General features: G+C 50.5%; 4 protein-coding genes across 4 annotated transcripts; 1 reads left to right on the forward strand and 3 right to left on the reverse strand.

The window, feature by feature from the left end:
* Nucleotides 1–1,210: 1,210 nt before the first annotated feature.
* On the forward strand, nucleotides 1,211–4,703 carry F9C07_1886536 (uncharacterized protein). The gene is made up of 4 exons (XM_071508467.1): nucleotides 1,211–1,791; nucleotides 1,879–3,321; nucleotides 3,383–3,724; nucleotides 3,782–4,703. The coding sequence occupies exons 1-4, from the start codon at nucleotides 1,515–1,517 to the stop codon at nucleotides 4,222–4,224; spliced, it is 2,505 nt and encodes an 834-aa protein (XP_071367071.1). The 5' UTR covers nucleotides 1,211–1,514; the 3' UTR covers nucleotides 4,225–4,703.
* A 479-nt stretch (nucleotides 4,704–5,182) lies between these two features.
* On the reverse strand, nucleotides 5,183–7,939 carry F9C07_6016 (putative phospholipid metabolism enzyme regulator; the record flags this gene model as incomplete). The annotated part of the gene is made up of 1 exon (XM_041287285.1): nucleotides 5,183–7,939. The coding sequence occupies one exon, from the start codon at nucleotides 7,937–7,939 to the stop codon at nucleotides 5,183–5,185; it is 2,757 nt and encodes a 918-aa protein (XP_041150551.1).
* A 1,454-nt stretch (nucleotides 7,940–9,393) lies between these two features.
* Nucleotides 9,394–13,489, reverse strand: F9C07_2146418 (cora family metal ion transporter). Its single transcript, XM_041294892.2, has 4 exons — nucleotides 12,180–13,489; nucleotides 10,132–12,111; nucleotides 9,877–10,079; nucleotides 9,394–9,797 (listed from the first exon to the last, which is right to left on the reverse strand). Exons 1-4 carry the CDS (start codon nucleotides 12,578–12,580, stop codon nucleotides 9,727–9,729), a joined length of 2,655 nt encoding a protein of 884 aa, XP_041150552.1. The 5' UTR covers nucleotides 12,581–13,489; the 3' UTR covers nucleotides 9,394–9,726.
* On the reverse strand, nucleotides 9,394–27,491 carry F9C07_2086503 (uncharacterized protein; the record flags this gene model as incomplete). The annotated part of the gene is made up of 4 exons (XM_041294893.2): nucleotides 9,394–15,186; nucleotides 15,252–16,681; nucleotides 16,736–25,772; nucleotides 25,899–27,491. The coding sequence occupies 4 exons, from the start codon at nucleotides 27,489–27,491 to the stop codon at nucleotides 13,657–13,659; spliced, it is 13,590 nt and encodes a 4,529-aa protein (XP_041150553.2). The 3' UTR covers nucleotides 9,394–13,656.
* Nucleotides 27,492–27,606: the final 115 nt, after the last annotated feature.

Below are 27,606 nucleotides of genomic sequence, written 5' to 3' on the forward strand. Positions count from 1 at the left end.
GGCAAATAACGAGGTTCCCAAAGAGATAACACTTAAAACACAAGACAAGCCTAATTTATCAAATACCTATCTTTCGGTTCAGAAAATCGGCTGTTATGGACAAAAGTCGTTCATTGTTCTTCTGGTAGGGTTGTCGGTGGTTCAGGAGTCTCTTTGGTTTTGTTGTGGTCGCAACGATGATGACGTTGAAAATATGATGAATCAGATCCAATGCAAGTGTTTCGAAAATGGAAGGTTTCTAGAAGAGCCCCGTACCCCGTGCCCCAGATACTAACATGAGATAGGTCCAGCGCGATAGTCACAGTTGACGATCGCAAGAACTATCTTGGGCAAGTATTAGTACTATTTGTTGACTATTTAGTATTTACATGTATAGTACCCATCTATGCTCATCCTCAACTACGTACCGACTCAGGTACAGTACTTCTCCCACTTTTCCGAACCATGGGCGGTGAGCAAAAAATAAAGGAACCCGTAATCCTCGGAAACCCTATCCCCACGAGTTTCCCGTTGGAACCCCATTCAACGAATGGATGGACCATTCCATTGATTACCTCGAAAGATGGTGGAAGACAGAGCCTCACTACTTTCTACTCAGTACTAGCCGGGATTTTGGGGCTTCAGTCTGGACGGCCGAGTCGGGCAAATCGGGCGCTCAGCCTCAATTTGTGTCATATCAACGATGAGGTCATCGTTATGTCGAACCAGGACTCGGTCGGGGTAAAATAAGATAACAAGTATAAGATAGATAGAAATTACCCGTACCGTGGTTTTTGCATCGGAAGATGATCCACATTTCCCTAAACTGATAGGTTTACCGTGGACTCGAATATTCGTTTGTAGTTGTTTTGATATTGATTTGATATACTGCGTTGGTTGCTGAATAGGAATTACTAACTCGTGACTCGACTTTTCATTACATCACGAGAGAGGTGTTTCCACGTGGGTTGATCGCCCCTCTTCTCCCCGTTGTTCTTTGTCTTTCTCTTCCTCTTCCTATACACCTTCGCTTACCCTTCTCACCCTCTCTTCATCCCATCGTCGTCGTCGATGTTCATCAGGCTTCATCTACATCCTTTCTATATGCCCACTTTGGTTGATCGTATGATGTGTTGCAGATCCTAAAAATAACTATCCTCTGGTTTTGCCAGTTGTCCAAGCCCCTGCATGTTGCTACTAGTGATCAGTAGTCTGGTCGGCGTGTGCGGGATCTGATTTGCCCCTCTTGGTCGCTAATCCAGTATTCCCCCTCCACTCAAGGGCTCCTGAACTGTGTCGAATCTTCTGCTGCTTCGATCGGCGTTTTGTCATCATCCTTCCCGTCCGTCAACCTCTAACCAATCCTCTTTACCGTTCCTCCCTTCGTACACGGTTCCAGCCTCTGTACCCTCCCCACTTTCGCAGCCCCTCATCCCGCTTCACATTCCAACAGCTGAATTTACCATTCTACCTTCTGTTCTATTCATTACCAGACAATCCTTATCCTTTCATTTTATTCATCATCAATTATCCTCATGTCATACATATACAGAGAGCGTGAGCGAGAACGCGACTGGGATGAACCACGTTCTCCCGTCACGATCAAACGTTACGTCATCTCTCCCGAAGAAGAGCGAGAGCGAGAGCGAGACGTTCTTTACCGACGCGAAGATCCCTTTACTGGCGACCGACAGTTGGTGATTCGACGGTCTACAGACCGGGAGGAACCCGTCATGCTCCAACGTTATGAGCGTGATGTCGACTATGACTCCCGCAGCTATGACTACCGTTCCGAGAGGGATTATTACGAACGTGAGTACAAGGAGCCTGAACTTCTCCATCGCTATTATCCTACCCCCGTTGTCATTCTTGAGAGGCAACCAGTACTTATGGTTGAAGCTCGAGGTCCTGTCTACGTCAACCCGCGAGAGTCCGACTATGAGGTTGTCCACCGCTCAGAAGTGGACCGAGAGCCTGGGTATTATTATCATCGCCGTGTTCGCGAATATGACAATGACCGTCGGTTTCACCGTGAACTTAGCCCTAGCGACTCAGTGTCCCAGACTACCCGCCGTCGGGATGACCGGGATGACCGCGACTATAGCAGCGATGATAGCATGGTCTACATCCGCAAAGAGACCCGTGAGTATGATGACCACCCGCATCATCGACGTCATCTTGCCGAGGGTGCTTTGGTCGGAATTGGTGCTGCAGAGTTACTCCGCAATCGCCGAAAAAAAGAAGGCGAAGATGTTTCGAGTGGGGTGGGTCGCCTCGGACGGGATATTGGTGCTGGTGCCCTGGGTGCTGTAGCAGTGAACGCGGCATCCCGAGCCAGAGATTACTATCGCAGCAAAAGCCGACATCGCTCGCACTCATTTGACGATGATCGAAGCTCTCGCTCCCATCACCGTCATCATCATCATAGTCACAGCCACTCCCGTCGCAGTCGCAGTCGCAGTCACTCTCATTCTCATTCCCGGGCAAGAACTTTGGCAGAACTTGGCCTGGGTGCTGCCGCTATTGCTGGCGCCGTGGCCCTTGCTCGAAACAAATCTAAAGATGAGCGACGAAGCCGTTCTCGCCATCGAAGTAGGTCACGACACCACCGTTCATCTTCTGTCAGGTCGGGAAAGACTACCGATGGCGAGAAGCGCAGTGAGTCGCAGCGTAGAAAGCATATGGCAGGCGCTGGCTTGGCTGGTGCTGCGGTGGCTGGTCTCGTCGAGAAGGCACGCAGTCGCTCTCGCTCTCGTAAACGTGAGTCGCGATCCCATAGCAGGCTCCGAAAGGCTCTTCCTGTCGTAGCAGCTGGCTTGGGCACCGCTGCTGCGACGGGGCTTTACGAAAAGCACAAAGAGAAGCAAGAAGAGGGCGAAGCTTCGCGCCGCAGGGAACGATCTAGATCTCGAAGCAGGGCGCCTTCCGAAATCTACCCTGACCCGACACGGGACTCGGCTGGTTTGATCGAGTATGGTCAGGATCCGGTTCACGGAAGGATTCCCACGGCGGACTACTACGGGCGGCCTACGAGTCAACAGGCTTATTACTCCGATGCTTCTGACCCGGCTGTCAGCGGCACGGGATTTGGCTCGTCACGGCATCGTGGTCGCAGCATTAGCCGCAGCCGCAGCCGGAGTCGTGGTGGAAGATACAGCGGTAGCCCTTCTGGGTCTGATAGCAGCGATCGCAGAAGGCGGCGAAGAAGACAAGATAAGCATCGTAGCCGGTCTCGTGACTTAGCTGAGGCTGCTTTGGCCGCAACTGGCGTCGGTTATGCGGCTCATAAATATACGCAGCGGAGAGAGCGGAAGAAGGCGGAGCAAGAGAGGGAAAGGCCAAGTGAGTGGCCATAGCAGATTGAGAGGGTTACAGTGTGGTCGGACTAATATCTCTCGACCAGGATTCGACGAGGATGCACGCCAGGACTCGTATGGCGAACCGTATAGCCCTGAACCGTATCAGCACACTGCTCTGCCCCCCCAGTCGAGTGAGCATCAATACTACCCTAATACCAATTACTTTCCACCACCTCCTGGATCCGCCCCTCGACCAGCTGGAAGCACCGCCCCGTACAACCCGGCCGATTACCCTCCTCCCCCTGTCGCTGTTCCACCTTCGCAGCAGTATGGTTATCCTCCTCCAGGACCCGAGTCATTCGTGTCTCGACCCCGGAGGGCAGATGAGAATGTGAGTGCTGCATGGAACTCTTCCCCTCCCATTTCCCAAGCTCATATGGATGATGGTGGGTTCAGGGACGATTGCCAATGCACCAGAGGGAATTCTAACTCGAAAACTTTAGGTTTAAATATCCAATCTCCAACGAGGACCCCCCGTGCGAAGAAGCGAAGACCATGCGCTGCGAGTCAGTCTCCTCAGTCAAAGTCAGTTGCTTTTGATCTCAGTTCAGAAGATGGTCAACAAATGGACCCGGGTTATGAAACTGACGATAGCGATTCAACGATTGGTTCGTCGAGCGGGGTTCGTCGCCACGGGCACCGTCGGCACCATTCTTCCTCTGAATCCTATTCATCCAGAACGGAATCAGAGACTCAACGCATGGCATCTGAGAAGAAAGCGAGATCGAATACTTCAGGAAAAGAGATAGAATCGGATTCGGACTCGACAATTGACCTACCTGATCGCTTCGACTCACAAGGCCGACTTCTGCCCCAGCACGAAGACAATATGTTCGCCGGCGGGCTCGACAGTCTGCTAAGGGGAATTAATAGAGTTTTTGTCTAGCTGCTTTGTTTAGTTATTTTAAATTTTGGAATTAGGTGGCTTTTTAGGTTTTGGTTTGACGTGATGACCTTACGATTCATGGAAGTTCTTGATGGGTTGTTATATGGAGAATTTGCGACGATATGATGTGATGATATTTATCATGGATTTAACGATTCTGCCTTGAAATCAGATATTTTGTCCTTAATTGAATAGTATTATGATTTTTAACCGATGTTCAAGATTTATGCCAAAAATGGACCCTTCCTCAATCTTCAAGATACATAAAACTTTCAGATGACTTGAGAAATACAGCAGTGGCACTTTACGTGCGCTGATATAATATATTATGTACAGACATACATACACAAATTGGAAGCATGGATTCAATCCAGCCGTGACATGACTCTGGCGGCGAACGGAATAGGTCGCCTGTTCCTATTCCCAAATCAAAAATTCTAATTGAGCAACACCTAGAACAACACAAAACAAAGCCCCAGAACTATGGACAGAAACGCGCCGTGCTGATGCATACATAATCAAAGTCTTTTTCTCAACGTGCTATTCCATGCTTTGCTGTTTGTTTCGTGGTAATATATCAGATAATCGTGACGCATCGTTGGGGGAACGTAGTATAGATATCATAAAATAGGGGAAAAGGGAAGCCGTAAGTTGACAAAGGAAAAGTCATTATGTCAAACGAATCCGTTGACAGCCCCTTCCTGTAGAATTGAAGTAACTCCAGATCAAGAAGGGTTCTTGTTCTCGTGTTGGAAACAAAAGGGATTAGTAAGGCCGTAGCAACAAGGGCTATCTTCCCAGTATTGGTTGGAAGACGAAGATTTGGCACGGAAGCAGAGGATCTAACCATAGCAGAAGGATATACAAAAAAGAACAAGGGCAAAGGCTGAAATGAGCCGGTAAAATCCTGAGTTCGATAATAGAGGATTGAAATCAACGGCAACCGAGCCGTGATCACCTATCCGGTGATTCCCAAAGCTTCTCGTACCAAATCGACCATTGAGCGTTTGGTGGCTATTTGACGCAGCTCGGGCAGACTGCGACGAAGTGACCTTGTTTTAGATATGGTAACTGTGTCGTCGTCTCCAGGATCAGGCTTGTCGTTGCCATCTCCAGTGCCATTGTCACCTTTGTCGGGCACCACTTGAACACTGGAGCTGACAGATGCCGAAAGGAATCGGGAGCTCAGTGGTAACTGGTACTTCACAACACCACGGACTATCAGCTCGAATGGATGTTGTAGTACCCGCTCCCACCGCTCTGTACCGCCCTCCTCCGTCTTATTACCTGGCCGAGCGAGACGGATCTGGCCCTTAGAGGTGGATGATACATAGTTCCATGGCGATGCTTCAAAGGTTAGGGGTGAATCAAAACGGAAAACACGGCCTAACAGCATTGTCTGGGGGTCACCGGCCGGGTCAGTTGGGATAGGATCGGTGCCTTTGTCCACACCACCGTTCTTGTACCCCATACGTTTTGATAAGCCTGTTTCGTTTAGGAGGCAACCGCTGCTTCCGGCACAACGTGCTAGACTAGCTAAACGGGCTCGTCTCCTGCTATCTCCGACACGGGGAAAGTCACTCCAGTCCGATCCTTGATCTCGCCATAATTTGTCTGTCCCAACGAATCGACTCTTCGCAAAGATGTTCATATCCATGTCGTCTATTGCGACAGGAAAGAGGTTAGGGTTCGTGGCGCGTACGCTGAGGTCCAACATGATCTCTTGTTCTGAGGCGAGCACATTCTGGATAGCAAGGATCTGGACATTTACGAGCGATTTGGTAATGCCAACAATAAAGGACGTGGCTCCTCCGATAAGAACAAGAAGTAAAATGCATATGACAACACAAGTGCCGTACCGTGAGAAAAAGCCACGCTGCCGCTGCTGCATGTACTCCATCTGACGCAAACTGGCACTTCCGGGACGTCGATTGCCGTGACGACTTCTAGTTGTACGTGGAGAGCCTACTAGGGGAGTCCGTTCGTCATCTGCACCTTCCGCATCAAAATCGTAACCATATATCTCGCCCGCCTTTCTAGTATTGTTGATCGTGCGATAATTCTGGCCTCCACGAGTGACGGGATGTCGCGGCTGCCGAAATCCTCCGATGAAGTGTCGAGGAGATTTTGGATACGCCTGGGACTGGGGAAACGGGGAGTCGCTATCGAACAACGAATGATACGCATTGTTGCGCCCATATCGCCCTGTATGATGGTGGCGGGGAGTATGAGTTCCGCCACTGTCGACTCTTGAGTGACTCCGAGCACTTTCTTCGCCTGCATCCCCATCGACACTGCCAGCGTACGTGTTATTGGTGAACTTCATGCTGCGCTTGCCTGTAACACTATGATTCCCATCTCGCATTCCAGGACGCCCACGAGCGCCTAATTGGTCAACCTGGCTGGCCATAGATGTCGCGCTAGGCGTACGGGAATGGTACCGATTTTGTCTCACTGGGTACGGATCCGGTGGATTCGACTCGTAAACAAACGTTTCGTCAGAATCAGATACATCGGCTTCATCTACAGCGCTGGCTACTTTGGCTTCGAAAATGTCCGCTTTGGATGATGCAGCCCCACTAGGTAAGGCTGTCGGCTTGCGCGTTCTTTTCTTTTCCTTCTTCGGGCGGATGGTTTCAGTGCTGGGCTTCATTCGAAGAGTGCCTGGATCTACACGACCAGAATTGCTTCGGTCACCTGTTACCACGCCCAGGGAGACCTGAGGGATAGAACTGACTGTCTCCGTCTCGACGATCATGTTCCTAACTGATCCATCTGTCGGCTTACCGCGAGCACCTCCAAGCGACGTAGAGGACCGTTTCGGGATCAGGTTATCGGTGCCCTTGGCTCCCGAACCACGACGGCGGTTCTCTTCTCGAAGTTCCAGGCTTTTATTTCCTCCGCTATCACTGCCGCTCTCGGCATTTTGCCTAGACGCCTTAGGCGTGCTATCCTCATCGATCTTCTGCAATCGCGACTGTTCAAGCGCCGACTGGTTCAATATAGTCTCTGTCGATGGCGTTGACTGATCACTGGCCATTTCCTGCACCGTCTCGAGGGCAGAACCTGGCCCATTGATGCTCCTATTCACGGAGCGAGGCGCGCTGCGGTCGGACTTAGAATCGTCGACCAGTAAAGATCGTTTGCTGGACATATTCGGGAGGGTCGGTTCTTGTTCCACCCGACGGGATGTGGCCCATAACGGCATGTTAAGTTTCTCCGGACTCGTAGCATCGGTCGACCGTTCGACATTAGATGGAGGGTTGATGATGAGAGGTTTGCTGGTTTGGGACAGTGGCCGTTGTACGATAGTAGTGGATGGAAGAGTGTCCGAGCCCTGCCTTTGGTTAAGACTCGATCTACTCGGGCTGCGACCTGCACTGGCTTTATGTGACCGAGATGAAACGCGAGAGGTTGAGGCGGAGTTGTGCGGGCGGCGGGCGGAGCGAACAGGGGAGGATTCACGGGAGGATATAGCCGAATTTGTTGACGAAGCTGGAGCTGACAACCCAGGAAATGCAGGGGTGAGTTTAGGCATCTGGGATGCGAGGGAGGCTTGGATCTGCGAATTAAACGTTGAACGTGGCACTTCTATCATGTCACCTTCACTAGTAGATCGCCGAGACGTAGACGTCGTAGCCTCATCTTTTTTGGCCCTTCTGGATCCACCAGAGGTACCATTGCGGTAAGGCAACCTCTCGGATTCCGCTGCCATGATCAATGTCGAGTCAAATTGCGATGACAAGACTTTGAAAAGTCAGGAGATCCGAGAGGGGACCGGAATGGCGGGTCTAGAAAGAGAACAAAAAAAAGGCAAAAAAAAAGTCCGGGAGAGCCTATGGTGAAAGGGTGACAAATTTCGAGAATCACACCACGATAGGCGATTGAGAAGGGAAAAGGATAATAAAAAAAAAGGAAAAGAAAAAAGAAAAAATAGATAAAGTAAAAAAAAGGGAAAACAGAGAGGTCAGGAGATTCTTGACTCGAAAAGAGTAGATCTGAGAGGTCGACGGATTCGACACAATGATGATCTTCTTGTCGCACACAAAAACACGTTACACGGGCGAGGAAGTTGGACGAATAGACGACGGCCACATGCTGACGAGGAGAATACCACAGGAAAAGTCAGATTTCGTAAGTTGTCTGTAGGCGACAAGTAGGGTGAATGATTCGCAATGTTCAAGAAATCAAATAATAATCTAGGCAGACCGAAGTCAAAGTTGCGGGCGCAAGCGTGGACATAACTTGATCAGAAGACGGTGAGATGGAACGTCTAGAACATAAGCTCCGAGCTCGTTTAGCCAACGGGAATTACCGTCGATCGCAACCAACGTCAAAAAGTCGCTGAAGTTTGAACCGGCCCTGGGCAGCGGACGAGATCTGAGAGTCGTGGGTATCGGCTATTATCGATTCGGGCTCACGGAGCACTCAGGAATGGCGACAGCGGTTCCAATAGGTACAAACGAACTGTGAGACGCAAGGAATCACAGATTCAAACCAGTCGCTCTCGCAGGGCCGAAGCGAATGCAGCCAGAGAGGTTTAGGTGGTTGACTAAACCGGGTGCGGGAGGACGGTAATGGAAGGAAAGAATAGTAGACTAGACTAACGACCACCCACTCAGGGGAGGGGGGAAACCGAGGCCAATGACAGGGGCCCACGTCAAGGAACGAAAGCTTTAGTGTGGGAAGGCCGAGGGCACGATCTGGGGCGCACAGGCAGGAAGGCACCCACAAGGATGGGTTAGCGGTGGGCACTGGCGCGGAGGAACACCCGAATGATAAGGAGGACCGAAGGGTAGTATACAGTCGGGATGGTAGTAGAGAAAGGGAAGTGACCGTGGGGGTAGAGAGGAAAGAGAATGAGAATGAGAAAAGAGAGTAAGGATGATGACGAGGAGGAGGAAGAGGAGGAGATCGATGCGGTAATGATGAAGAAGGAACCTCCCCCGGTAAGTCCAAAAAAGCTAAAAAGGTTATTCAACCCAAGGAAAATTACGGTTACCGAAAAGAAACGGGACGAAAAGAACCGTCCCAGAATTACTCAACTTATTCCACCCTAGTCATCATGACCTCATGAAAATGGAAGACAAAAGAAGGGGACGGACAAATCAAATCAGTCCATGCTGGGTAAAGGTTATGTTTCATACAGACATAAACAAAACTTCACGGCCTTTGATTGAACTCGAAAGAGAAACCAACCATGTCCAAGTTCATAAAGAAGGGGGGAAAGAAACCTTCTTCTATTTTTCTTGTGATATACGTTTAATTTTAATTTCAATTTTAGTTTTTGTTTTTTTTGTTTTTTTTATTATTATTTGTTTTTCCTTCCACCCCCTCCCAAAAAAGAAAAGAAAGATCTATATACAGGCCTAAACAGAGATCTAGCCAGTAATACATGACCGCATATAGCTTCAATACAGGGGCCCAATTATTGCAAGACCAAAACCCCTTTAGACAAATATAAACTGATTTTTAAGGTGCAATGCGCTATTGCATTGCAAACTATACAATCTTATACACCCGTTTGGCAATGAGAAATGACGCAAAGGCGAAAATGATCAAACCAGCCGTAACTGATCAAGGGTAGGATGTTAGTCAGTCTATCATCAGATCAAGGGGCTGTTAGTTGTGTGAAAATAAGGGGAAACCTACTCGACCAGAACCACGTCAAGCTATCCACATCCTGACCCGGTACCTTGACGTTCATCCCCCACATGCCGCAGATAATGTTAAGTGGAAGAACGATTGTTCCCATCACGGTCAACTTGCCTAATACATCCGCAGTCTGTTCCTGGCGCTCATTCATGAGAATGTTTATCTGTGCCAAATAGTTGGAATGTGCTCGGGACAGAAGCCTTGATGGTTGATCAGTTATAAGTATTCTAGAAAAGAGGAGTTGTGACATACGTCTCGTAGTAGGTCAAGCTACTCGTCATTGTCATGATGTGATCTTGGATGTCTCCCAGGTATAGGCCAATCTCGGACTTCGGCGCCACTTCCCACTGCTCGTTGCAGCGCTTGGCAAAGCCTTTGACAACGTCTGCCTTGTTGCTCAGCAGTCGATACATGCCCATTACTTTCTTCCGACAAACCCCCACCCTTCGAAGCACTTCACCTGGAGCTAGCGTAGTCGAAGCTTCAACCCCATCGTCCTCTAGCTTGCTACTTTGGCCCATTACCGGCTCAGGGGAGTGCATTTTCATGATCATGCCATCGATCTCGTCGACCTCATCCTCAATAGACTGGATCAGCGGGCCGAAGACATCAGTAATATCATCAATTATGGCATACGATATCCAATCAGAACTGAGGATTAAGTAGTCCATTAGTTGACGGATTCGCCGGCGCACATTCGCCGGGTGAGGTGTCTGAGAAAAGTGGAAGGACAAGACTCCTTCCCGGAACACAACCACGTACATATTCACTGGTTGCAGATAGTTCTCACTATTTGGGTCTTGGTCGAAGGTCCGATAATTGACAAAATAATAATTCCGAAACAGTTCAACTTTCTCCCGTGCCTCTTGCATCATGATATCCTCTGCCGTGAGCGCGTGGACCCCGAAGGCTTTGGCAATCACTCGCATCTCTGCATCCGTAGGGCAAAGAACGTCAAGCCAGAAGGTTGGCCGGGGCCCATACTTTTTTGGCTTCGTTTGTTGGTACGGCCGTCGAGACGGGGAGGCATTTGCTGACGTGCGTGCTTCAGATACAGCTTCGCTGATGATGGACATACGAGGTTGTTGCTTTGAACCGTCTATATTGTCATGGTGGCTGTTGATAAATGGTGAAGTCCGGTTTCCATCAAAACCATGGTTGTTGTGATGTTTATTGTCAAAGGGTTCTTCTTCAGGGTCATGATCGGAATCCGTCTCGTCTTCTGAAGAAACTTCTAATTCGGGAGGGTCTGGGATAAAAAGCTCGCGGAAACTGCTTCCGGGTTGTACTAGCTCAGATATTGTCTGGGCGTGTATCGTACTTTGGAATTCCTCGTTGAAGTATGTGAATCGATAAGGAGCCTCCTCTTCCTCCCGTCGCCAGAGCTGATACTGTGGGCGCAGACGACCCTCAATAAGCACAGGCTCACTAATCTTCTTTGCTCGAAAGTCACCCGTGCGCTCCTCCTTTTCCTCCCGGCTCCATTCCTCCAAAACTGACAAATCGGGCCATTCTCTGCGCCGCCGTCTCCGACGCTCAGTTTCACGCGATGCTCTTGCTGCGTCCTCATCGGCCAGTTCAGATACTTCCTCAGTCGGAAAACAAACATCTTCTTCGGCAGGCAAAGTTCGACGTCGAAGAAGACCTTCTTGCGGAGGGCGATGCCGCGGTGACACGGAAGGAGGAGAGCTTCGGATTCGATTGGTACCGCTTTCAACATCGATCACCATGTCGTGTGATAGGGGCATCGATTCCATCCGATTGTCAATAGACTTGGCCAATGAGAAGTCAAAATCAGCCCCCGTCACAACCGCATCATCATAGCCCATATCGGCTCTAAGCTTCGGCGAAGTTGGCATCGATGGTGGATTGTTGATATCGTAATCGCGATCCTGTTCGGGAAACCCGGGGCTCGGGATACGACGAGGTGAGCATCGGGACGAGTTCGTTTGGACTGATGAACGTCGTTGGCGAAAACTGAATGGATTTGACTTTGAATCGGTTCCATATCGAGAGATATTGGCTCTATGAGCGGATGACGGACGCATCAACGGTGTCCGATCATCCACAGGGTCAGGGCCATCGCTGTCATCATCCACGGGAAGAGTTCTTGTACCAGACGGCTGATTACGAGAGCCCAAATCACCGGTACGGATTGTAGTGGACAAGGACCCGGGTCGAAAAGATTGAGCAAGTCGGCTGTCTCTGCGCGGCCGCATCATGGGTTGATTCCTGGGCAGTTCCGGACTTAGGTCAGTAATAAAACTAGCATAGACACTAGCATCAAAGACAACACGTACCTATGGTCCAGTAAAGCTTCACTTTCCAGACTAGTGCTACTTAAATCTCTCCCCAGCTTGTAGAACGGAAGCGCGCCTCGAGACTTGGTTTGATCCGCCATCATAGCCATGTGTTCCACTTCGGGGCCCGGGGTAGTAGGAGCTCCGGCATGAGGATCTTCGGCACTGATGAAAGATTGCCGACGATTACGACGTTTCCGATGTTTCTTCTTCCGTTTCGCGCGCTTTCCCGTGGTCGATTTGCTATCTATCTGAGGGTCTTGGGTCGTTTCGGAAGCTAAGGGATCATAGGTAGTGGAGGGGCGAGTGTCTGGACGTGAGTTGACGGAGCGGCCATCTTGTGAAGAAGACAACCCATGATTGGGACTCGTTTGATACGCAGCAGATGGAGCGTCAGCCATGCTGATCGGAGGGTGCAGAACGCGAGGTATCCGTGATGATTGGCAGACCGAAGAAAGCCGAGTATGCTTATCTCCCTTCTAGAGCACAAGTCAACCCTAAATTGGGTAATAAAGTACCGGACTGAACCAAGTGCCAATTCAACGTATATGCAGTTGTGATAGGCCCAGTGTAACAGAATCCAGCATTGTCGAGGCCAATTCACCGAAACACGGGGCGAGAAGCAACGATTGGCGAAAATGGAACCTGTGGCGAGTTGCGGTGGGACATGGGGAAATGAGTAAGAGCAAGGGCGGACTCCATAAAAGAGACGCTCGTTGGAAGATAATAATAGTCGCCTGAGCTGCAGGATAAAAGACGGTGTCGAATGGACAGTGTGAGTGTTGAGTGTGAGAGAGTGCGTAGGAAAGGAGGTCAAGGCACAGCCCAGTTTTTGGAGGTTTGGTCTGGGTCACTTAGGCCCCACGATGGTTCTTGTTCTGCGCTTTAACTTTCGGTATGTATGATGTATGAGGTCAGCATTCCGCCTTTCTACTCTACGGGCCCCATGAAACCTAATTCATTGACATTGCATGGTATCAAAATAGAAAAAAAATATAAGTACACAAGTACATCATATAAGTATGCTCTCGAACGAGAGTCCTTACATAATGAACATAATCCAACTCGTCTCCCATGTACATAGAAAGCAGTCATTATATCAAGAAGTGAAGAAATAAACAGGGCGTGACATCATAAGCTCTAAAAAGTAGACGGAGATGTTGGCAGTCATCATAGTCATCATAAAAGGAACAGTGGTAAAGCAAGACAAAAAAAAAAAAAAGAAAAGAAAAAAAAAAGAAAAAAGAAATAAGAAATAAAAATCAAATCCCAATCCCATCGTAATTATGATTACCTTTTTGTGTTTCCGAACCGTATTGCCCATTATCCAACCATCCATCCTTGACCTTGACGCCCCAAGCACTATACCAGTTCCCATCCCAAAAGGAAATATAACCATTCTGTGGTTTCCTCAATGATTTTGTCCACAGCAACGGTCGAAGTCAACTCATGGCGAGATATGATCGAGTGTGACGCCTCAAATCACATTGCTCATGTCCATGGTCGACGACGGAGCAATACTGTGAATGGACCTGGTGCCATCCAAGGACATTCGGTCACCACTGAGCATTCTGGTAACCTTCTTGTCTTTAGGAGAACGTGCAACGAGTACTTGCGCCGGGCAAACGACTACTTCATCTTCGCCTTCACCCGCGTCATTGCCCTTCTTCACTACCAGAGGGAATAGGACAACCCGGACCACAGCTTGTTGGGACTCCAATTCCTCATTTGAAGTAGTTTCGCCGCTGCGCTCGTTCATTAGGGACGCATTGAAATAAACTTGCCGTGCAAGGTCACCATTGGTATCGTACTCAGGTTGTAGTGGGGGGAGCATGATGTATTCCGCCAGCTGCGTGCGCATTTCAATAGATAGGTTAACTGCAACCCGCAGTACCTTGCGCAGGGACTCTAGAAGCTGGGGCTCTACATTGCTCGGTGGTGGAAGAAGACGAGACAGCGTCTCAAAAATCTCCAAGGCCACAGCTTCTGTATCGTTTTGACGCTGCCGAGAGAAAGCAGGCCGCTTTGAGAGAAGGCTTAGGGTAGTAGCCCTCCAACGATGAACTGCACCGCGCGGGCCTACCTCACCTAGCTGTTTTTCAATGGACTTGAGCTTTTGTCGTTGTTCACGGTCCATGCCGAACAGGTAGCGAGTGAAAATGAACTCCCACACCATTGTCATTACCACTGACATGAACACGTCGCGTCGACGAACCCGGTCGGAGAGATAAACATCAGCATCGGATCCATCGAGTATGGCATTTTCAAACCTGTCTGCAATCTTTTCGTCCTGTATATCGTCCAGCTTGCGGCAGCGGCGCAGGTCGGAGTGCTTAGAGAAGCGTAGCACCCATTGTTGAACATGGCCACACAGCTTTTGGCACGCTGCGTCGAAGTAATCCTCATCCCTGAAGACTAACACGCTATCTTGCATGGATGCGGCGATCTGCTGTTGTAGTTCCTTCACTTTGTCCCGGGCGCTCTCCAAGTCCTCTCGCAGCCTGCGCAGCTCCATATTCTTCTGAGAAAGCGCCGCATCGATCTCCTTACGTACTCTATCTTGCATTTCGCTCGACAACTGCTGGTTCTGTAGGCGTAAATCGTCTAACTCACGATTTGATGACGCCCGTATGGTTTGTATCTCGGCAGCATGGGCGACGGTAATGTTGGAGTTCGCGACAGTCAGCCCTTCATTTTCTTCAGTCAACCGGGACACTTCTTTTTGAAGCCATTCTACTGAATTCTTGAGTTGTTCCACTTCAGCCTCCCTGTCCCGCAAGTCGGCAGCTCGCTCGTTGAGAGCATGGTCACTCTTGCGACGAGCAACACTTGCATTGCGGAGCTTGTCTTCAGCAGCTTCCCGTGCAGCAACAAGTAAGCGATTTTCCGAAACGAGTTGGTCAAGGCGAGTCTCAAGTTCTTGTAAGTGCTGCATACTTCGACGGTGCCGGATGCTGGGCGGTCGGCTAGGCGACCGAGGCGAGTTCGGCGTTTCCCCCCAACCCTCCTAGGTAAACAAACGTGAGTTGACTGAACCACAAGAAAGAGTATATGGTAACCAAGAATACTTACGTAAACATCAGCCATGTCTCGCAGGGGCCGTTTGCCCTTATCGGTGACGGGGTCGTAGGAAGAGGAGGAAGCTATGTGCTCAATATTGAAATCGGAAGGAGGGGGCTCGACAGGCGGTGGCTGGGGGCTGCGCGATGATTGGCGGGCGCCTGTTTGTGCTTGGCTCGCCGTCCGCAAATCACCGCTAGCGCTGCGGTCCATTCGTCGTAGCGACCGTTGGGAGTGTGCGCTGTGCACGCTTTTAATGCTACCCATACTGCTCGGTCTCAGGATTGGTACGCCTCTTTCAGGCGTTTGAATAGCTCCCGTAGGCGATTCATGGTCAATAGATCTGGCTGAACCACGCTTCCTGATATGAAAGTCCTGATCTCCATCCTTGTCAAGAGTAGGCCATGCCTGGCGCGCCAGAGCGTTGTCTGTAAATTTCCTGATCAGTGTCTCGGGCCGCGGAAGCACATGTTCTGGCTTCATCTCCAAGCAGGGCGTTCCCTGTTCCTGATGCATGACTCCTATGGGGGTCCTTGTCCGATCAATTGGTTCATGTTCTGCAATAGGTTGCAATGGGGTCCGGGGAGGGGAGATTGCGCCTCTGTCTACCACCGATGGCACCCTAAAGGCTGAAGATGGCAGTGTGCTGTTTGGTTGTGCAGGTAGTGTAGCTTCTTCCGATGGCTTTGGTCGTGGGGAGGGGTCGCACGTCCCCTGGATTGACGGACTGCGGCCGAGCTGACGGAGAGACCCGGGGCTGGCTTGCCGATCTATGCACATGGCATTCGACGAGGAGCTGATAAATGTAGGTGGTTGCTCGTGGATTGGTGTTGGCTCGTATAATGGAATCTCCCGCGCAAGAGAACCCGTCCCAGCTGATTCAGCTTCTGTATATAGGACATCCTCGGGGTTCTTGTGGTTTCCTTGAGCTAAACGAGATGCAACTGGCATTTGGATATCATGAACTGTAGTCCCTCCTGGTAAGTCCTCTAGCGTAGCAGTAGTTGTCCGCTCTGAAGCCATAAAAGGATTTGCAATGTGGTCGTTGTCCTTACCAAAAGTGGCAGCGATGGGTGCTTCCGAGACCTGCATCGCGTCTCCGCGACTCGCTCCTTGGTCATTGGTCTCATCCTCAGCCCCATCTTTTACAGACTCCGACGACTTGGTGGTGATAGGTCGCCGAAATGACCCTCGTTCCAAGTTGGGAAATATACTGGCAATTTTGCTTTGCTTCTGGGAAACCGAGCCAGTGTCTCCCATCGCCTGCTTCCCTGAAATAGAATCGTCTAGGGAATGCTCGCGGGCCGCTTCTAAGATTGGCTCCGTTTTGGGCTCCTCCCTTGACGGGGCAAATTGCTCTTCTGGCGTCGCAAGTTTCGCCTCAGAATCTTGTCCTTGCGGCCCCATATTTGCCTTCGCCTCTATGGCTTCAGCCGACTCGTCTGATTATCTGGTTAGCCCTTCTGGAATAGCAAACTCATCGAAATCGGCAATACCTGGCTCAAATGGGGCCGCGACAGCTTCAGGTGAAGATTGGGGAGTCTGTTCTAAAGCATCAACTTTTTCCTTCTCCCAATCTATCATAGGCCATTCATCGTCCTTTGCAGACCTTTCCGTTGCCAATGTCTCTGATTGATACTGATCTTGGGAAGGCTTCACGTTTGCCTTTCCACTGGTACTTCCAATTTCTTCTGGCTCCCTGATCTCTACGCTGAGGTCCTCTTCAATCTTCTGCGTGTTCTCCCGAGATAATGCTTCGAAAGGAGATTTTTCTGCGGTGCTTACTTCAGTCATTGGAGGCTCTGAACTCTCTGGCTTTGCTTCGTGAACAAGCAGGGCCACCTCAGTAGACTCGGTATTTCCCCCTGATGCCGGTTGATCTGCTCGCTCAGGAATCTGCAGCCCAGCCTCTTGCTTCGATCTCCCTCCCACCTCCTTTGATACGGTCCCGGGAGCTGGAGTTTCCTGTTGCGTAGAGTGCCCTCCAATCCGCTCCTCGGCTGCCTCAGGATCACCTCCCTCGGAAGTCTGACTGCTCAACTTTCCTTGGGTTTCAGCGTCTTTGTCCTCTCCCTCCTGCAACTCATGCGTGGCCTGAGTCTGGGCAGGAACCTCCCTAGGCATAGGCGGACTTCTTTCTTCTGTTGCAGATACAGCCTCGAATACCGGCTTCGATACGCCTGACACGCTCTGTGGGCCTTGCACTTGGTCTTGCATGGGCTTTTCTCCAGGCGCCAAGCTGGATTCAGCGGCACCAGTTATTGCGGTGGAGCCGACCACTGCTTCAAGGTTGCTCCCTGCATTTATCCCTCTTTTAGACTCTGCGGGTGAGGGATCAGCCATTTCAATTGACGTTGCTTTGGCTTGTTTCTTCGCTTTCTTTTTTTGTTTCTTCGACGCTTTACGGCTCAAAGTTTGTGTCATATTTTCCTCTTCACCTTTTTTAGTCACACCCTTCAGTTCTTCGTGGTTCAACTGTTCCGGTGTAGGTTCAATGCTGGCTTGCAGTTCCTTCTCAGCTAATGGTTGACTTCTAGGACCCAAGGATTCCACGGGATCTAAAGTTGCTCTTTTGTTGGCTTCCGGAAGTTCAGCGGTTGTCTCTCTACCATCTGGTTTCTCTCTTGCCGTATCTGACATAGAGGGCGTTTCTTTGTCCTCCCTGTTCTCCTCGCCTGAGCTAACTGGCAATAAGTCCTGGGGTTCTGCCTGTATCTCACTTGAGGCCTCAGCAGACTTCGACTTGTTAGTCACCTCTGCACCACTGCAGCGTGATTCTTCCACTGTTTGTGAGTCTGAAACAAGATCAACTCCCTCCAGTCTCGTTTCTCTGGGGCTTGCAGTCTTATCTTCATTCGTGTCATTTTCAGTGGCTGGTCCAGCGTTGCTAACTTCCAATTCCGAATCTTTGGCTTCGCGCGTGACATGATCGGTTGATGTCGTAGAGACTAGATTAGGCTGAGAAGAATTATCTTCCGGTTGAGAATCGTCTGGTTGCTGCGCCTGATGTAAATCCTTCCAAGGCGCTACTGCTTCAGGTTTCTCAACGTCAATAGCTGAACCGGTGTTTGTCTCTCGCAGGTCTCCGGGAACCCCTGCTTCAGCAGGAGAGAGAGAAACTGTTTTTTCATCTGTTGCTAGCGGATCATTCACGGAAGTACCTCGCACCTCAACAGCAACGAGAGATGCTTCAGGCACTGCTTCTTGATCCTTTTCTTCAAGCTTCTCATCTGTCTGGGCCGGCATCGTATCTTTCCTAGACCCTTGGCCTGTGGTTTCCGCAGTCGTATCTCGCTGGGTTTTTAACTCGTCCCAGTTTGGTGTAAATACCTTGCCACTTTCGTCTGTTTCCGCTGAAACGTCTTCAGCGGGCAGGTGCTCGAGGGAAACCCTATCTGCCTCGCTAGTGGCCTCCTGCTCCGTTGTTGACGCATGATCTTCAGTTCCTACCTCGATTTGCTCAGACATTGTGACAGATTCGCCGGAGACAACTACCTTTTCGGCTTCGGTATTCTCAGGCACGGGTTTGGTAGGAGAGTCGACGGGAGTGGCTTGCTGTTGATCTACCTGCGAAGATACCATGTGATCAGTCCAAAACAGATTCTTATCGTTTTCGCCGTGGGACTCGGTGCCGTGGGACTGATTTTCTTTACCGTCATCTTCAGCAGGTAGGGTTGCCGTATCAACCGAAGGGTCTGAGGGTTTCAATCCAGCGGAGACTTGGGTTGCCGTTGCCTCATGCGCGACATCTCCAGTTGAAGTGGTGCTCGCATTTATCAAGGGACCTTGAGTCTTCTCTTCCGGTACAATTGAGGCAGACTCCGCGGCAGTGGAGGCAGCACCGCTACCATCTAGGTTTTTTGACTGACGCTTTCTCTCCTTCTTCTTCGCCTTTTTCCTTTCTTTCGCCGACATAGCCGGTGCGCCATCATTCTTGGCGATTTCAGGCTGCTCCCTCGCCTGCTGTTCGGTTCCTTCCGACTCATTCACTTCGTGAACAGTACCATCAACTACCTGTTCGGTTTCAGCTCGCGCATGTTCGACAATACCCTCCGGTGCCATAGATGGCACATCTTGACTGGAAATTTCGGAAGGCTTCGCAGCATTATCCGGCTCAATTACCTCTTCGATAACCCCTGGGGCTGCAGTACCGTTATCCTCTTCAGCTTGTACGGGTGCCTCTTCAATGCTTGGTTCAGGTACAACAGATGTCTCGTTCTCAATTGTTTCTTGGGTCTTGCGTTTCTTCTTCTTTTTCTTGTCTTTTTTGGACTTGGAAGAGCCACTCTCTTGTTCGGCCTCCTGGACTACCACGGTAGATTCCTGCACGGAAGTAGGGGGTGTTTCGAGTACGGAAGCTTCCGGAGCGGACTCGACACCATGTTTCTCGCTAGTCTCTGGGGCGGTCTGAATACCTGTACCCTGCTGTACTTGTTCCTCAAGGGGTTCGGTCACAGAGGCGTCATCGTTGGCATATCCTCCTTCAGGAACTATAGTTTCATTGACTAGCTCTCTCGCCACCGACGGCGTCTGACCCATAGGATCAGGGTCTATGGGCCCTAATGTGCTGGCTTGTGCTTCGGTGACAGAATCATTGTACGGCTGAGTAACCTGTTCGTCATGTGGTACGACCTCTTTGTTCGACTCTGGCCCATCCTCCCCAAGTGCGACTGTAGGAACGCCCTTGTGTAGGTCTGAAGTTGTTTCTCTAGGCTGTACCTCGTCGGCAGTAGTATTATCAGCATTTTCCTGGCTTTCTTGAACTAGGCTACTGGCTTCTGCCATTTGCTCATTTGTCTGCTCTGGAGGTTGGCTAGCTTCTCTAACATGGTGACTCGCTTCTGTTGTTTCAGTAGCTTCAGATGACTTCGTGGGAGCCTCCTGTTCATTGTTTGCGAAAGAAACAGATTTGCGCTTTTTCTTATCCTTCTTGGCCTTCTTCTTGGAGACTGATTCCTGAGTATCCGCCATAGGTTCAGGCTCTAAAGGCCTTGTGAGGTCGACCTGTTCTGGAGACTCAGTGGGCTCTGGCTCATTTGATTCCGGCTGTTGCGTAGGCTTTTCTGAAAAAGCATGTTGTGACTCTTCTGCAACATTATCGGGGAAAGAAAGTTGCGGTTGCTCGGGAATTTCAAGTATATCCGAACGCGCATCAGAAGGCTCTTCCACAATCTCTTCTCTAGCGGCCGCAGGCTGATCATCTGCCAAGGAAATTGACTGTTGTTTTTTCTTTTTCTTCTTATCCTTTTTAGACTTTTTGGGAGCAGGAGGTTCAGCTTCCCCATCAACTGCGTTTTGCGGAATAACATCGGTCAAGGAGATTTCGGCATCTTCAGTTTGTTCTGGTACAGCTGTTTCATCTAGCGTCCCTTCCTGAGGCTGCTGCAGAGTGTCTTGTGGAACAACGTCAATCAAGGGCATATCAGTATCTTTAGTCTGTTCTGGTGCAGCTTCCGCGCTTGGTGCTTCCTCGTGGGGCTGCTCTGGAGCGTCTTGCGGAACAATATCAACCAAGGGAATGTCAGCATCTTTAATCTGTTCTGCCACAGCTGTTTCATTTAACATCCCTTCCTGAGGCTGCTCCATAGTGTCTTGCGGAACAATGTCAGTCAAGGGGATGTCGGCAGCTATAGTCTGTTCGGGAGCGGCTTCCTCGCTTGGTGCTTCTTCCTTAGGTTGTTCCAGAGCCGTGTCCGCATTCATGGTTGGCGCAGCATCGAGCGTGGCGTCCCCAGACTCTACCTCAACTTTCTTTTCACCCGTGGTCTCTTGCTCGACACCCATTCTTTCAACCATGTGCCTTTCCTCAGCATCGGCTCCTGAATGCTTTTCATTCTCAGGGGTACCTTCGAAATCCAATGGTGTATGATCCGTATGTTGTGTTTGGCCGAGCTCTAGATTTCCTGCTTCAATTGCTGAAACACCAGCAATGTCTGTGGGCGTTTCTTCGGGCTCTTGCTGGGCAGGTTCTTGGGATTGCTCGTCCAAGCCCTCATTCAACGCAACGGCGGGTTCTGTGTCTGTGACCGTTTCAACCCGAGGTTGTTCACTCGCCAACTCATCTACAACTGTTGGTTCCTCGGCTGAAGCACCATGTTCCTCAGGTTCTTTGCTAGGGGCGGATTTTCCAACAGAGGTTGGATCACGTTCTAAGGAAGCATTTTCTGGGCTCGGATTAAGAGCGCGGTCAGAAGCTAGTGTTTCATCCAACGAAGCGGATTTGCGATGCTTCTTTTGTTCTTTCTTAGTCTTCTTCTTTTCAGCAGCACTCATCGCGGGCGCTGTTTCTGGTGAAGCCGTGTCTTCCACAGCTTCAGTGACGTCGAGGGGTTGTTCGCTTCCGGTTGCCTCCTCCTGAACTAGTTCTTGACCCTCCGTGGCTGGGGGCTTTTCAATAGCAACAGGAATGTCTATGTTTGGGCTTGCAACTTCTGTGTTCGATGTGGGTTCAGAAGCTGCTACATGAGCGTCGGGTAAGGACGGCAAGCTTTGTTTCTTTTTCTTTTTCTTCTTGTTCTTCTTGCCTGCCGGTGTAGATCCCCCCGCTTCAGGTTCGGCATCAGGCACAGGATCGTCTGGGACATGCTCAGCTATATGTGGTGTACTATGATTGGTCTCAGCGGGGTTCTCCACAGGTACATTGGACTCATTTTCTGCTGCTGGAATAGCATCTACTGCTTCAGTCGTCTCTGCTACCTCATTAGTCGCAGTAGCGTCCTGTGGTATATGTTTGTCATCCGTGGGATACACCACACCGCTTGTTTCCGCCAGTGGGGTCTCGGCAGCAAGCCCCTCAGCGGAGAGTGGAGGTTGGGTCTCCGCATCAGCCACAGCTTGAGGATCCGAAGATATGGATTTGCGGTTTTTCTTTTTCTTTTTGCCCTTCTTCGTTGGCTGCTGCCCCTCCGGAGCTTCCTCTGAGCCGGCTTTTTGGGCCGTCTCTGCCGACCCAGCATCTTGAGACTCAATTGGCCTCTCTGCGACAGCACCAGACATCGTTTCAGGTGAAACGTTTATAGCACCCTCGTGTGCGTTGTCCGGGGCTTCCTCGGGCTGCCTCGCTTCAGGCTCTTCTTTGGGAGGTATAGCAGGTTCGTCTTCCGCCCGGGGCGTGGCTCCGTCATTAGACGGCACATCAGGTGGAACATCGCCCCCCACCTTCTCCACAGGTGGCTCCGTATCACTATCGCGCTTACTTTTCTCCATGTTGTTGCAGTTTCGTCGCGATAAGGAATTTTCAGTTTGCGCGTCGGTAACGTCAGCATCTTGAGTTTTTGTACCAGCGTCAGCAATTTCAGCCGCCGGCTCAGGAGAAGATATTGGTTCAACAGGCGCAGGATTACCCTGCATCTGCTGTTGTTCTGGCGATATCTGTCCGGAGCTAGGTTCCATAGGTGCTTTTGCCTCGTCTGTTCTGGTAGTTTGCTCACTTTCCAGTTGTAATGGTCCGGATTCAGATTCGACCGGCGCAGGGTCAACGGCACTCATCTCACTAGATAGCCCCTCCTGCAAACCTGCTGCAGAACTATTCTCACCCCTCACAGACGCAGCTTCCGTAGATTGCTCTAGTACTGCAGAGCTAGGTTCAAAGACAACTCCAGGGGCTTCCTCTCGGACAGAGGTATTATGTTCTGTCGATTCTTGTAGTTCTGGCTGTTCAAAGGGGGTCTCAGGTAGGACAGCATCCTGCCCACTTAACTCCAGGCTTTCAGCTCCCTCCATTGTACCTTGCACGGGATGCTCAGAGCTGGAGGTGATTTCTTCGGAAGGCAGTAAGGCTTCTTTCACAGGCGGGTAATCATCGATGGCAGATCTCGAAAGCTCCTCACTTGCTTGCAAAGTAACCTCTGGTTCCGTCTGGCTGGACGTCACGATTTCCACGTCACCGAGTTCTTTGACACTCTCATTTGCATCAAAGCTCTTGCTCACCTTTCTCCTGTCCTCGTCAGTCTCCAAATTGTTGGTAAGGACATCTATATCCGCGGCCGCTTCACTGTCGGTAGCCGCTGGCTTCGCATTTGAATCCAGCATTTTATCCGACTGTAAACTTTCCTGGTGAGCTTCTTCTTCCGCCCTAGGCATTGCCTGCTCAGGTGAAAGGACGTCTGTGATGATAGGAGCATCTTCAGCTTTGGGTAACCCTTGTACCGGGATCGTAGTGGCCTCGGGTGCTTGCATTGACCGCGCTACATCTGTCACCAAGACCTCTGGATTGGGTTTCTGTTCAGTTGCTGAAGTGTCTGAAGCTAGGTGAGCATTTTCTGGCTGCGGTATCTCCAAAGGAGGCTCCTGTTTAGATGGATTCGTGGATGCCGCTAGGTCAACGACGTTTTGTGGGTTTACGGCCTGAGCAGTAGGCTCCCAGTCCGAGGGCAAGCGTCCCTCTTTTATCTGTGTATCCGCTTCTTCCCCGGATTTTAGGGCCGTCACAGCAAGCTCGTCCTCAGTAGCAAGTGCGTCTTCGGTTTTGATAATATCCACAACAGGCTCGGGCTCAGAAATAGGCATATCCACAGGTGCTTGTACATTGGCTGCCTCGTGTGGCTTGGAGAGGTCAATGGCGGACTCTACCTCCGCTTCTGAGGGTTTGTCGGTGCCTTCTGGTAAAGAAATCTGTTCAATTGAAGATTCTCCTTGAGTAATTGCTTCATCTATTTCCTCAACGTCTTCAGGGGTTGAAAGGGCTGCAAGAGCTGTGGCTGGGGTATCTTGTGACTCCGGTTCGTGTATATTCACGCTCTTGGGTTTTTTCTTTTTATCTTTCTTCTTCTTTTTCGATGAACTTGGAGATGTAGCACCCACTACTCCTTCTTCAGTGGGAGCTTGAGCTACTTCGTCGGCAGCCTTGTCTGTGCTCTCCCTTGTTGGCTTGGTTGATTCTGTCACTGCTGCTTCGTCAACAGTCTCTGTTTCTTCACCTTCAACAGAAATGATTGTGGCAGAAGTGAGGTTGGGATTAGATTCAGGTTTAGCCTCAGCGCTTCCCAATGATTCATTATCCCCTGTTGCAGACTTTTGTGGCTCAGATTTCATTCCACGCTGTGCCTCTTGTGGTTGTGTTATCTCATCTGCTGTATCACTAATTCCCGCCTTTGTCTCGCCAGTAGTTACAGCTTGTAACGGTTCGGCAGACAATGCACGTTCCTCACCAGCAGGTAGCAAAGGATCTGCAATTGTGGAATTGACAACTTCAGTAGGGCTAGTAGCTGCATATCCTGGATTCTCTCTACCTTTCTCCATTGCCTCTGTTGTTGGGATTTGGACAGCCGGAGGCACGGGAACGACTTCGTTTGACAGATCCCGGGAAGTTGGTTCATCAGACATTAGAGCATCGCCTGACTCAATGTTACTCTGGGTGGCTTTTGTCGGCGTTTTCTCGTCAGATGGCTGAAGCTCCGGTAGATCAACGTTCAGTACATTCATGATAGTCGTGTCGCCATCTGCAGAAGGAGCAACATCCCCGGAGATCCTCGGCGCTTCAAGGTCAGGAGCTGTGAGCTCTCGAGTCAGATGTCCTTCAGCAGAATCCGAAGCACGAATCTGTTCCATTTTAGGAGTAGCAGGCCGGGACAAAGGTAGAGGTGGAAGGCTATCCAGGTTGCGCTCCAGCCCGCCATCGTCTTTTACACCGACTGCAGAGCCCTCGGCAGAAGGAAGAGCCCCCATTGTTGGAGAAGGGGGCAGCTCTGGATATGTGGACGGATCCTGGAGAAGCTCAGAGGGCGAATGGAACTCGTACTTGGGCTTATCCTTCCGAAGTAGTTGATTGGTATTCATCTGACCGAAACTTGCGGCAGTAGGTGTTACTTCCTCGGAATCAAGCACTCTGTGTTGGGAATTAGACGGCATATCAACGTCAATAGGCCGCTGGTCTCCATGAATACTAGGGCTCAAATCAAACTTTTCCCAGATCTTCTCATCCTGCAGAGATGCGAGGTCCTCAGCGGATGCATTCACTGATGACGTCTTACTTGATGGTAGCGAAGGTAACGGTTCCTCAGGTTGAACTTCAATTTTGCTACCATGGTGCTCGACAAGCCACAGGGGCCGCATCTCTCGTGAGTTTATAAATTCACCAGAAGCTGGACGCCGAGAACGCCCTGTTGGAGAGCCAGGAGATGGCGCTGCAATTGAGCTGGCTGAAGATGAACGATGAGCCCGTGGTGATGTGGTTGGCGGTCGACGAAAGTGCAAGGGGACGGCGGTAGGAGACTCTGTCGGTCGAACTCCGGACGACCGCCGTGACTGTTGGCCCTGGACATCTTCATGTCCCCGGGCCAACCGGGGTGAATTTGGTCTACTCTGAGACTTCGGGCTTAGGTCCATAGTTCTCCCCGGTGCAGGGGGTGATGCCGAACGACTTCTTGGCCGCTGTTCGAAAACATCTAGTCCCAATCCTGCGAGTTCTGCATCCGTCGAGGAGATACGCCCCGAAGCACCTTCACGGTCACCATCGCCTACCTGGTAAGGCATTTCGGGGCTTCCAGCTAAAAAAGACGGCTGGTCGTCTCCGTCTTGCGATATTGTCCGGTCCTGTGTACAAAGAAGAGGGAAAGGAAGGTATTTAGTACATGTGTTATACACCTTGCTTAAAATCGAATATAGGAATAAACTGAGCAAATCACAGTTTACGAACAACGAAAACAGCTAGAACCATACCTTCTCACGTTCCGTTGTTTTACCCGAGTCTGCTAATTCCCCGTATTTTTGTCGCCGCTTTTCCTCTCTCCGTTGACGTCTAGACTCCCCAGAATCCGGTGGTCCGACTTCGGATTGAACCTCGCGAGATGGATAGCTATCAGATGATGACTTTCTGCTTGCTAGCGGCTCAGAGACTTTAGAGCCGAATATATTACTTAAGATACCACCTGCCCTCTTTTCCTTTGTCTGTTCATCCGTACTTCTGCCGCGGTCACTAGTCTCTTCAACTCTGGCTGGGGAAGATGCCACAGAAACGGAGTCATCGAAAGTACCACTACCCCGCTTGGAATGTCTTTTCTTTCGCTTCTTCTTTTCGATAGTAGAGCCTTCTTCAGCGGCAGGTGGACTGGCCTGACTAGGGATATCGGAATCGCGACTGTATTTGCTGCAATTAGCTCCCTCCATCGGTGTATCACTATGTCTAGGTATGACAGCTGGGATAATTGACCTTAGATCATCCTGAACTGGTTCTTGTGTGTTCCCACGCGGCTCCCGCTGGCTGGTTGACTCCTCTAGTCTAAATCCACCAGACATATGCGAAACTTCCTCTGGAGCTGACTTGGTTCCAGAACGCTCGTCTCGAAAGACCAAGGTTGGTTGGCCCTCATTCGGTTTTTCCACAGTCCTTCCGGAAAGTTCACCCATCTCAGAGGCTTGCTCTCCGCTGAGCTGCTGGATCACTTCTTGCGCAATTGATGATGGTTGTTGATCGTCATGAAATGTTCTAACACTGTCGCTTATCGACACAGGCTCAGAGTAAAGCGGTCCGTTCTCAAAGGATTTCTTTAAGATTGGCTGCTTCTCTCCATCATCGGGTGTTACCGCCCCACCCACATAGCTACCAGCTCTAGACGGAGAGACGAGCTTTTCCGTGATGACCGATACAAGGGAAGGGTCAAAACCTAAGGCTTCAGCAGCTGCACCGGCTGTTGCTGCGACTACAATATCAGGATTGTACCCATTTGCGGCCTTGGGCAGATCTGCTTGAATGGCTGCAATTTCTCGGGTGGCTCCACTATCATTCTGCTTCTCCTGTCCTCGGTCTGCCACAATATCATGATCGGCGGAGTCGAGTTCAGAGGATGTAGAAGGGACTTCATACTCGCGAGTCTCATCCTTACCCCAAGATACGCGGGAGCCTGTTGTTGATCGCTTTGATTTCCTATCATCGTCAAGGACCTCGGGCGGCGATGGAATCGGAGAGGCAATATCTCTGACGGAGCCACTTTGGCTTTGAGGAGGCGTGGGCTCAACTACATTGAGCTTTGGAACTGGCCACGGTAGACCGCGATATTCTGGATGGTGCTCCTCAGTTGCCTTAATTTTTTGACTTGCAGGTTCCGCTTCTATGATAGTTGGAGTTGAAGCGGGCTCGCGACGCGCGTACGTGTCAGGGCTATAGCGCAACTCTTTGGGGGCGAAGAATTGTGCATAATCGTCATGGACTGGCTTCTTGCGAGGAATATCACGGAATACTGAAGTCTTAAAATGTTCTTGTGCAGGGACCGGGTTCGGGCGCTGGTCAACATCATCGTAGGCACGTTCAGGCATGGGAAGGCCAGATGATATTTCAGAACCTGACGCACGGCGTCTTTCTGCGCGACGCTTCTCTGAACGTTCCTGATGACTCCTCTGGCTCGATTCGGAGGGGTTACCGTTGAAGCTT

The sequence above is a fragment of the Aspergillus flavus genome, chromosome 7 (assembly GCF_009017415.1).
Source record: "Aspergillus flavus chromosome 7, complete sequence".
Lineage (NCBI taxonomy): Eukaryota > Fungi > Ascomycota > Eurotiomycetes > Eurotiales > Aspergillaceae > Aspergillus > Aspergillus flavus.

Bases quoted from the DNA above. Each gene is read 5' to 3' on its own strand.
- F9C07_1886536 (XM_071508467.1), top strand. From the start codon at position 1,515: ATGTCATACATATACAGAGAGCGTGAGCGAGAACGCGACTGGGATGAA. The intron at 1,792-1,878 runs GTGAGTACAAGG...TTATGGTTGAAG, and splicing joins CGAGAGGGATTATTACGAAC to CTCGAGGTCCTGTCTACGTC. The intron at 3,725-3,781 runs GTGGGTTCAGGG...CGAAAACTTTAG, and splicing joins CCAAGCTCATATGGATGATG to GTTTAAATATCCAATCTCCA.
- F9C07_2146418 (XM_041294892.2), bottom strand. From the start codon at position 12,580: ATGGCTGACGCTCCATCTGCTGCGTATCAAACGAGTCCCAATCATGGG. The intron at 12,112-12,179 runs GTACGTGTTGTC...GGAACTGCCCAG, and splicing joins GAAGCTTTACTGGACCATAG to GAATCAACCCATGATGCGGC. The intron at 9,798-9,876 runs GTAGGTTTCCCC...ACCCTTGATCAG, and splicing joins CTTGACGTGGTTCTGGTCGA to TTACGGCTGGTTTGATCATT.